This window comes from Mandrillus leucophaeus, unplaced genomic scaffold (assembly GCF_000951045.1).
Source record: "Mandrillus leucophaeus isolate KB7577 unplaced genomic scaffold, Mleu.le_1.0 Scaffold41, whole genome shotgun sequence".
NCBI classification, from domain to species: Eukaryota; Metazoa; Chordata; class Mammalia; order Primates; family Cercopithecidae; genus Mandrillus; species Mandrillus leucophaeus.
In genome coordinates, this window is record NW_012104365.1 from 4,224,044 (window position 1) to 4,234,789 (window position 10,746).

A 10,746-nucleotide genomic window follows, 5' to 3' on the forward strand; every position below is an offset into this window, starting at 1 on the left:
GGTGATGGTGGGGGTGATAATGTTGATGATGGTGATGGTGGGGTGATGATGGTGGTGGTGATGATGGTGATGGTGATGGTGGGGTGATGATGGTGGTGGTGATGATGGTGATGGTGGGGTGATGACGGTGGGATGATGATGGTGATGGTGGGGGTGATAATGTTGATGATGGTGATGGTGGGGTGATGATGTTGGGGTTGGGGTGGGAGTAAGGTGATGGTGGAGGTGAAGAGGCAGAGAGGAGCTGGCTGAAGACACGGAGTCTCCTTCCCTGGAGGAGAGGTGGGGTGGTGGGTAAAGGGTGCAGGGAGGACACGGGCAGGCTGATGTTTTGGGACACTGGTGTGTGACCAGGTGCTGGTAACAGAGTCTGTGGTTCCAGGAAAGATGCCCAGTCACCCCTGTTTGCACCTGCAGGGAGAGCTGAGCTCAGTCCACACCCAGGTGTGGTGAGTCAAGGGATGGCAATGTCTTCCCTGCAGGCCAAGGCAAGCCCCGGCTCCTGCAACCTTCCTCTCCTCAGAGGCCCATTTGGCTGCCTGGTGGGTTCCACCCCCAGCTGTCACGAGCTGTGTCCCCACTTGGTACTTAATTTCCCAGGACAACTTAGCTCTGCTGGAGCTCAGCAGCCTGAAGCCGTGCTGGCAGCAACAGGTGCCCAGGGTGGGTTCCCAGGGCCCACAGCTCCTGGAAAACAGCCCACATCCTCCAGCTCAGGAGACTGTGCCACTCCTCCCCTCAGCCACATCCGAAGGGGCCAGGGCTCCCGCCTCTGCTCGGCACTGGCCATGGGAATGGAAGTGAACCTGTCCTATCTGAGCTCCACCCGCCTCCCCACCTCCCCTGTAAACTGAAGCGTGGACAGAGCCATAAGACCCCAGCAGAAGGCAGGGGGCAGGTCCTAAATCCAAGCGCATGAAGTTGGGCTGCACGGTTTCAGGAACTAGATGAGCCCTGGCGGCTCTCTGCTGGGGGTCCAGGAGCCTCGTCACACGCTCAGCCTCGGCTGCACCACTCTGAGTGGCTTCTGTCCAGCCCCATGCCTGCACTGCCACCCTCGGGTGTTACACCCTCCAGGTTGAGTACTGGTTTGCGTGTTTCCCAGCTGCCTCCCAGAACAGGTGCTCCTGTGGCTGGACTGGGGTCCCACCCTCTGTTCCCATTCCCAGGAAAAGGGCCCAGCATGTGTTAGGCGCTCAACACACAGCTGCTGGCTGAAGGAACAGAGGGAGGGAGGAAAGGACGGATGTGCCCCGGGGCTGCTTCTCCGCAGAATGAGCCCAGCCCTACCTTACTGAGGATTCTGGGTGGGGCCCAGGAATGTGCAGGTGCCAGCACTAGGGCCGCTGCCCGTTCTGTGCGGGGTTCCCGGGAGGTAGACGCTCTGTAGTGCCCTTGGCTGCCCCCGAAAGCAGGCACACAGGGCATAGCAGACGTGGGGTTTTGGCTACCCCCACCCCGCCATCCCCATCCTGGGCCTTGGTCCCTGCTTGGTTGGAGTGAAGGTGAGGGCTGGGGGCAGCAGGGAAGTTGTCTGTTGTGTCCTGAAAGGTTGGGGGAGCTGAGTGGGCACCCCTAAAGTGAATGAGGGCTGCCTCGGCAGGCAGTGGGCACCTGTCCATTCCAGAGCACGCAGACGTGGACTCGGGAATCAATCGTCCTCATCGCTGACTCTCCTCACAGGGCCCCGGGGTCCGCCACTGTGGGAAGGCCAGCTGGCCTGGGGGTGCGGAGAGCCCTGCCTCTGCCAGCAGCAGGGCAAGGCTCCCCCAAACCAAGATGGGGCACCCTGGGGAGGCTGCACACGCCCTGGCCTCCACATCGCCGCACAGATGAGAAACTGAGGCCTGCGCAATGGTGGTCAGTTCAGGTCACACAGAGAACAAGGTCGTGGTGGGCCATGGAACCAGGTCACCCACCCTCAGGTTAGGCAGGGGTGACAAGGACAGGCAGGGAGCTGAGAACTGCACCTGAACGGGGCCTCCCCTGAACGGGGCCTCACCTGAACGGGTCTGTGGGGTCTTTGGCATCACAGGCATCCGCGTGGCCGTGGCAGACACAGCGGCCTCCGATGCTGATGTCCTTGATGCTGTAATAATACTGCACCCGCAGGCCCCGTGAGCGCCAGGCAGCCAGGCCTCACCCACCCCAAGGCCCGGGTCCACCCGGCCAGTCCCCCTCCCCTGTCTGGGCCACGGGCAGCTCACCCGGCGGGTGACTGTGGGGTCTCGCAGTGCCTTCCCCATGAGGTGGCCCAGCAGCGTGTTGGTGCGCAGGAAGCGCAGGCGGACGTTAGTGGCCTTGGTGAACTCACGCAGCAGCGGCGAGTAGGAGAAATTCATGGCGCCTGGGCGCCCATTCACCAGGGACACCACAATCTGTGGGCGGTACACGGTGAGGCCGGTGTGACCCCAGCCCCCAGCCCCCAGCCCCTGCACGGCGCTGCCCCTCCTGGGCCCACCTCTCCCTTCTCCAGCCCCGCACCGTGCTGCCCTTCCCCGGCCCACCTCTCCCTTCTCCAGCCCCGCACCGCGCTGCCCTTCCCCGGCCCACCTCTCCCTTCTCCAGCCCCGCACCGCGCTGCCCCTCCCCGGCCCACCTCTCCATTCTCCAGGGGCACGATGCGCGAGTACTCGGTGGTGCAGATGGCCGCGTCGTCCCGTGTGATGCGTTCCAGAGTCTGTGGCCCAAACCGCTCCAGACAGTCCCTCTTGGAGGCTGTGGGGAATGGTGGGAGGGGAGGGCGCTGGATCACCAGGAAAGCCTGGGCCCCCGCAGTGCCCCGGGGCCCTTGACGTCTCTGGGCCTCTCCACTGAGGCTCCCATGGGCCAAGAGGCCGTGTGACAGAGACCACAGCTCGGGGGCTGAGGGGGCCTGACCCGTTGGACTGCACTGCCCTCCACCGCTCTGCCTGGCACGCTTTGAGAGCGAGTGACTCCCCCAGTGACTATCCTCACTCCCTTCCTTGGGGACAGACTGCCCATCACTGACCTGCCCCTCCCCCATCCTCAGGCCAGGAAATTTTTGGTGACACGTGACCAGGCCTGCCAGCACTCATTCCCACCAGCATGACTGGTCAGGGTGGCATGGGGCCAAGGATGGCCAGCGTACGGGTGCTCGGACACCAGTACTCCTGACAGGTGGCTGAGCTGGCAGGAAGTGAGGTGGGAGCTGTCAGGGCCCTTCTGTCACCACGGGGAGCAGCCAGCACATGAAGTCATCCAGAGGCAGCCAAGAGATGGCACCAGAGATTCCTGGCGCCATAGCCCTTGGACCCAGCTGTGCCCGACGCCAAGGACAGAAGCCAGTAAATCCCCATGAGCCTTCAAGTCCTTGTCTGACAGTCATGACCACAGCAGCTGGGTGTGAGGGCAGGGCTGGGTGTTCGGAGACCTTCAGAAGCCTGGTCATGGAGGGCCTGCCCAGGGACCCCCTCGCCTCGCCCCCCAGGCCCCGTGGCGGCAGAGACTCACAGGCAAAGAACTGCCAGGGCTGGTAGGTGCGGCCGAAGTCCATGGACCGCTCCAGCACCCAGAGGTCCGGCCGGGGTGAGTTGGCAAACTTGATGAGGACGTAGGCCACGTGGAAGACCTGCGGGCCGAGAGGGCGTCAGGGGAGCCAGGAGCACCTGGATTCCCATGCTGTCAGGGGCCTGGCTCATTTTCTGCCCCTCAGGTGAGGCCACAGCAAGGGATGTGGTACCCTCGCCACACAGGGGGCAACTCTGGGTTTGCCTGCATGGGGCAGACGAACCCAGGGGAGAGGGCTCCCCAGGGATGGAGATGAGCCCCCGGGAACCAGCCCTCCTGGAAGGGCACCCCGCCTGTGCTCAGGACCAACGCACTGCCTCCTCCCCTTCCCTGCTGCAGGAGCCTGGGGTTCCCCATGGTCCTGCAAGCTCTGTGGCTGCAGATGGAGCAAGTTAGGGAGTGGCCTACCCACGGCCCAGGCAGGGACTGGCCAGGGTGGGTGCAGGAACATACCCCAGTGTCCCCACAGCCCTCATGTCCAGCCAGACCCAGTGGCCAGACAGTGGTCCCTGCCACCAGGCAGGTCCAAAGGTCTAACCCCCTAGTCCCTGACAGGTCAGCTGCTCCTAGGATGGGGCCCCTGCCCCCACCTCACGCCGGGCACCCCTCCCCCAGGCTCCGCTCACTCCCCTGCTGACCAGCCCACAGCCAGGGGCCCACTGAGCACCCGGGGACCGGGCTGCAGGGAGCAAGCGGGGCTCAGCCTTGCAGGCAGGGGGCCCTCTGGAAGCTGAGCCTGCCTCGGAGACTCCACCAGCCCAGGCACTGGGGCGGTAGCTCTGCTGTGGCCCTGTGAGTGTCAGGGCAGCCCTGACCAGGGCAGAGGAAAGCTGCTCCTTCCCAGGCCCCCAAAACCCCAAGACCCTGCCCCAGCCCCGCCCTGGCTCTGCCCATTCTCCCCGTGTGTCAGTTCGACCTCCACCAGGGACAGCCCACGTGTCTGTGCCCCGGGGTTGGGGGAGAGCCTGGCTCAGTCTTCACAGGGCGCTTTGTACACCTCCTCAGAGAAGGCTGCCCTGATTGCAGCCCCTCCCCCTAATCCTCAGCTTCGGACACCTCCCCAGGCCCAGGCCTGTCTCTCCGCACAGGCCTCTGTGCTGGCTCCCCTCAGGCCTCTGATCAGCCTGGGCCTCCCTCCCTCCCCTACCAATCCCCCACCACCCTGCCCTCAGGACTCCAGGCCTGAGCCTCCCCTGCCCCCAGCAGACAGTGCTACCCAGCCTCATCTCTGCTCCCACCCAACATAACCCTGGGCCTCCATGCCTGCACCTGGGGGTGCACACACACCCGCTGGCCCAACAGTGAAACACCGCGGGGGCGGCTCTTCCATGGACCCAGGACAGGCCCTCTCTGAAAAGGTCTCTGGTCCCTAAAACAGCCCATGACCTCATTGGTAAGAGGCTGCACCCAGGAGCCGGGGGGTTCCAGAGGCACACAGGAGGGGGCAGTGCCCAGGCAGCACCCCACCTTCACACTCATGCAAGCCAGGGCTCAGCCCCTGCTGTGGCCAAGTGCTCCCACCCGCCATAGCCTCTGAGGGGAGCCCTAGGCTCCCCCTACGTGGGGGCAAAGGAGGGAAGGTGTTTCCAGGCCCTGTCACAAGCCTGGAGGCTCCAAGGGAGGGTGAGCCCCTCCCCAGCCCCTCCCCAGCCCCTCTCACACAAAGGGGAAAGGGCTCTCCCAGGCAGATCCCAGGCAGAGGCTCCACAGGGACCTGGCAGGGAGGCGGAGGAAATACGAACCTCTTCCCCGCCTGTACAAAGAGGCCCAGGTGCTGGGGAGAGCGGCAACTCACGGACCCACAGCACAGGGGTGGCCTGCCTGTCTCAGCCCACACCACCCCTGACAGGCCCACAGGGTCCGCGATGGAGACCTTGGGAGACCTCAGTACTCAGCCCAACTGTTTGCGGGCGGCAGTGGGAACCAGTCCCTCCTCTGCTCACAGGTGGGCCCTGAAAAGGCCAGCAGGCCTCCGAGGGTCACGCCACACCCCAGGGCCACCCACTGCACCTCTTCAGGACCCCGACCCGCCGGTGCCCGCTCCTCTGGAGGGTTTCTCGCCACAGCAGGTGCGCCCGGGAACAGCTGGGTGCTGTTGGCCAGGTAGGCCTGGGAGCCTAGGGCCCCAAGCAGGAGAGTAGGGTCCCCCAGAGCTGCACAAGACCTACAGTCACCCCACCGGACTGAGCTGGACTGAGACTGCTGTGAGGCCCCCCTGGAAACAACACAGACTCCTCATTGCTTCAGCCCTTGGGGGCCACTGGCTGCCCAGACTCCAGGTAGGGGGCAAGGCTCCAGGACTCCAGGCACACCAGGTCCAAATCCCACCCTTCTCGGAGGGCTTGGCGCTGCTTCCGAGTCTCCTCGGAGGGGGACTGTGGGAGCCAAGCACAGCCTTCCAGGGTGGGGGCGGAGCACAGGCCTATTCACCGGCTGCCAGGCTGAGGTCATCGTCTACCTCCCTGTGGCTGGGGGGCAGGGAGACATGCCCTGTCCAGCAGGGAGGGGTCTGAGCCTCCTCAGGGTCAGACCCTATACCCAGCCCCACACCTGGGCCTCAGCAGCCCCATGGGCCTGACCACAAGCATTCCAGAGAGCCCCAGGCGGGGGCCAATGGCCCCTGTGCCTGGACAGGGAAGGGTCCGCTCGAGGTGGACGGGGCACAGACACAGGCAGTTCTCGGGGAGCTGGCAGCACAGCCCCTCCCACCAAGAGACTAAAGGTCCGGACTGAGCCCCCTGGGAGCCGCCCCCGCTGTTCCCTGAGCGCCTGGAGGCTGCGCTCTCCTCAGGCCCATCCGTCCTTCCCCCTCCCCTTCAGCAGGCCAGTCGCATTTTTCCCAGCTGAGAGCACTTGCACAAATATTGACTCGAAGACACTGATCAGCACGATGAGGGGGACACAGAAATTTCGCCCTCTCCACCCCTGGGACGCACGGGAAGATCCTGGCCTCCTGTCTGTCCCTCATTCCAACCATCTGTCTGTCAGACGGGGGCCCTGGACAGCTGTCCTCGAGGGCCTGGTGGCTGCACAGATGCTCACAGGAAGGGAAGCCCGCACTGGAGGGCTCCCATCTGTCTCTGACCTGGTCGCAGCTCCCAGGGCCACACTGGCCGCCCTCGCCATGACCCGGAGCGAGCGCAGACCCCGGGCTGCGGGACCGCCCTTCCCCCTCCACGCCCCGCTCAGCTCAGCTCAGCTCAGCTGCCAGTGCTGACCTTTCCGCTGCTACATAGTTCTGTGCAAAAGGAAAAAAAAAAATTCTTTTAAAGCAAAAGCCAAACAAAAGCCGCCTGAGTTATTTTTAAAAATCTGGCTATTTTGGGGCAGGCACGTCTCCAGGACAGCAGCCGGACCCGCCTCTCAGCCACTGCACCCCCCAGTCCCCCCATACCCGACCTGACCTGGGAGGGCCATGGCTCCCAGAGGAGGCCTCTGCCCAGTGACCACTGTCTCACAGGGGGTCGACGAGAGCCCCAGGAGCACAGGGCCCGGGGCCCAGGCAGGCTCCAGGTTCAGGGGTCGTGTGGACCTGGGGCGGACACTTCCCCTCCCTGGGCACAGGGCAGTGGGAAGAGCTGCAGAGAGGGGCATCAGGATAAAATGCCTTTCATGAGGGCATGAAGGCTCGAGCGCCCTGGGAGGGAGGATGCCAGCTGTTCCTGGAGGGCAGGCAGCAGCCACTCCGCAGAAATGCCAAGAGGCCCCCACCAGAGCTGCACCACACACTGGCGCTCCAAAGGCAAAGCTGCGGAGGGGACTGGGTAGGTGCTGGGGTCTGGGCAGCACGGTGAGGACTACAGAGAAATGCTGGTGGGGCTTTCGGGGGCCCTGGGGATGGCATGGGGCTGTTGGCCAGCAGCCTCCTAGGCTGAGGCACCCACCTCACCATGGGGAGGGCTGTGGCTGGAATCTCCAGAGGAGGGGAGGGGGTGCTGTCCTGTGCCCAAATCCAGCTCTGCCCTGGCCCATCTTGGGTTGGGGAGACCAGGGCCAGGCCCAGGTACCCACTGTGCCGGGTGAGGGCCAGTCCAGCCTTCCCCAGCAGCCTGAATCACAGAGGTCTGTGACTCAGCCCAGGCCCTGCAGGAAGAAGGGCGTTGTGCCAATTCCCGGGGCAGGAAAAGTCCCTCCTAGCCCCAGGCATCCGGGCGAGCACCCTGACCACGCCGCTCGGACAGGGCACCGGGGCACCCAGCCCCCTTGCTGCCCAGAGTCCAGGGCCAGCCCAGCCCTTCCCCGCTCCTGTCGTGTGCCTCCCCTCGAAGAGACCCCATCTGGATACACAGATAAGCCCCACAGCAGGGCGGGGCGGCTCCACCGACCCCCAGCTGGGTGAATAAGCACAGCGGCCACACAACCTATCAGGGGTCCGGAAACACGCCCCACGCAGACACCTCTCCCAGAGGGACGTGGAGTGGAAAAGCCGGGGGTTTCCACAGCAAGCCCACTACTGGGAAGAAAAATAAAAACGCCGAGGCCAGAACCCCGGACGCCAGGGTTGGACGTCGCCATGCCCAACTACAGATGTGCTACGCAGGACAGGGAAACTTCCAGGAGTGGGTGGGGGGACAGGAACTCCCCAGCTGGAGGGAGGGCATGGGGTCCCAGCCAGGGGGCTGCCTGCACCTCAACAGAGCTGGGCATGGGGTGGATTCAGGGACCCCAGCCACTGCAGTCCAAGCTCAGGGCTCCCTCCCTGCAGCCCGGTCCAGGTCAGACCAGATGGTCAGCCGGGGACACAGGAAGTGGAGATTATCCCAAGGGGACCCCTCGACCTGAAACCCAAACAGTTTAGTCTCCACTGAGCTGTATTACCAGAGGCTAATGTGGTGGCTCTTGTTCAGAAACAAAACAGGAAGCCTTTGGGGGCCGCCTGGGGTCTAGGTGGGCGCTGGGGCATCTCTGTGCCCTGAGTGCCAGGTCTGGCTGTGCAGCCACCAAGGGCAAGCATGACAGCGGGGGTGCGGGGAGAGGAGCAGCCCCAGCCCCACCTTGGCATGGCAGCCCCTTGGGCCGCGTCCTCCTTCCAGGACAAGTAGAGGGAGGGTCTTGCTGTCTACCCTGTGCCAGGGGAGGGGAGTGGTGCCTCCCAGGACTCCCGCCATACCCCCAGGGAGCCCCACTCAAGTGGCTGCGTCCGGCCCAGCCAGTGCACCTGTCCCGGCTGCCGAGCTGTGTAACTAGAGCCTAGAGCCTGGCCGCGCTGCACTTCCTGTCCTTCCCTGGACAACCCACTGACCGTCCTGGGGCACTGGCCACATGGCTGAGTGCCCAACCAGGCCCAGGGAGCCAAGCCAGTGGCACCCTGGACCAGAAGGCCTGCCCAGGGCCCCAGCCGGCCAGCCAGAGGGCAGGCAGTCCTGAAGGGTAAGGCAGTCTGGGTGTGCTGGGCCTCCGGCAGGCGTACTCACCCCATTTACAGAGGAGGAACCAGCCTGGGAACCCAGACTCCAGACAGCATGGCCAACCCCACAGTCCTCAAGACTCCAGCACTGGGACCTTGGGCACTCCACACTGGCCCTGACCCTCTCATAACCCCACCTCAGTTTCCCCAAGTGCCTAGGGAAACTCACACTCCAGCGGCCAATGACTTCAGCAGAGCTCTGCCTCCTTGTACCCCCACTTGGAGGGGACAGCTGACTGCCTCCCCTCTCCAGCCCTACCCCAGTCCACTCTGCCCTCCCATGGCTCTCCGCCATCCCCAGGGGCACAGGCCCTCACCTGGCACTGTTCACCCCCAACCAATACTAGACTCATGCCCAACTGTCCCCCCCATACCCTGCTGGCCCCAGTTCCCCTACACCTTGACCCCTACCTGGTCCCCACCTAGGCCTCCCCATTTGCCCTGCAGCTCTGGGCCTCGGGGGCTGGGACAAAGCCGCTGCCGCACCTATGGCACCTGCACTGTGGCCTGCTGTGCAGAGAACAAAGCAGGGGTCTCCCTGCAGGAAGAAGGCCCCCCGCGTCCTCACTCATCATCTGAGGGAGACAGGAGGCATGCCCTCCTCCGCTGGGGAGAGCCCCGCCCCCACGGTTAGACCACCCAAGGGCCGAATGGAGAGGGAGGGGACACAGGCCAGAGCCAGCCCCACTCACTCTGCCCAGCTCCTTACAACCTGGGCCTGCTGGGCTAGCATGCTGGTGTAGTGGGCCAAGGGCCTGAATCCTGCAGCAGAGCCAGGGGGTGGGGGCGCTCAATCCAGAACCTGCTGGCCACATGCCTGGGCAGTCATGAACGTGCTCGCCCTTCCCTGGGCCTGGGGCCTGGGGCCTGGGGCCTGGGGCCTGGGTGTGGTTCTCGGAAGAGGGAGCCTGAGGTCAGTGATGTGACCACTCAGTTCTAGAAGCTTCCGGAGGACGCAAGGAGATACGCAAGAACCCCCTAGAAGGACCCCCCGGGGAAGGTCACGTCTGGAACTCGGAAACTGCCCCCTGAGTCACCAGTGACCAGTGCTGGAGCCTCTTCCTGAGCCCCACCCTTGGAGGGAGAACCCTCCACGGCTGGGCGCAGCAGGACCCAGGCCAGGAGCCCAGCTGGCACTCCTGGGGCCAAGGCTCAGCCACTCCTGGGTGGACACCACAGGGACTAGTCTCCCCTCCCCTGCGCCAGCCCCTGCCCCACCACACAGCGGGGGCGTGAGACCCGAACCGTGATGCAGCCCACCCCGCCCTCCTCAGCCTTCCAGGAGCAGGAAGCCTTCGCGATGCCCGGTGCCAGCCACCCCCACCCCCTCCCAGGGCATCCGCTCCAGATCCCAGAACAAAGGCTGCTGGCAGCGCGCTACGGGGGAGTGCCCGGACCCACCCGCTGCTCAGCCTGGCTTCCTGATGGAAGCCCCAGCCCCGCCCCAGGATCAGCCCTGAAGCCCAGGAAGGACATTTCTCCACCCAACTCCAGGGAGTCCCTGCCCCCACCCCGACCAAGGCTGGCAGCCCCTGGCCCAGACAGGGGCCTTGGTAGACACATCCACATGGTCAGGAAAGCGGCTGAGAAGGAAGGAAGGAAGACTGTGTAGGTGTGGAGGGAGAAAAGAGCAGACAGAGGGATGGACAGATGGAAGCAAGGAAGAAAGGGTGGGTGCTGGATAGGTAGAGGGGTGGGTGGATGGGTAGGGAGTGGGTGGATGGGTGAGTGGATGGGTAGGGGGTACGTGGGTGGATGGATGGGTAGAGGATAGATGGGTAGAGGGTAGATGGGTAGAGGGTGGGGGG

The 10,746-nt window shown here is 64.5% G+C and overlaps 1 protein-coding gene across 1 annotated transcript in view; it reads right to left on the reverse strand.

Moving 5' to 3' along the window:
* LAMA5 (laminin, alpha 5) overlaps positions 1-10,746 on the reverse strand; it is a 110,528-nt gene that overhangs the window by 57,491 nt on the left and 42,291 nt on the right. The window contains 4 exon segments of the mRNA XM_011992423.1: positions 2,003-2,100; positions 2,208-2,378; positions 2,600-2,718; positions 3,475-3,592. Coding sequence (XP_011847813.1) covers positions 2,003-2,100; positions 2,208-2,378; positions 2,600-2,718; positions 3,475-3,592 — 506 coding nt within the window.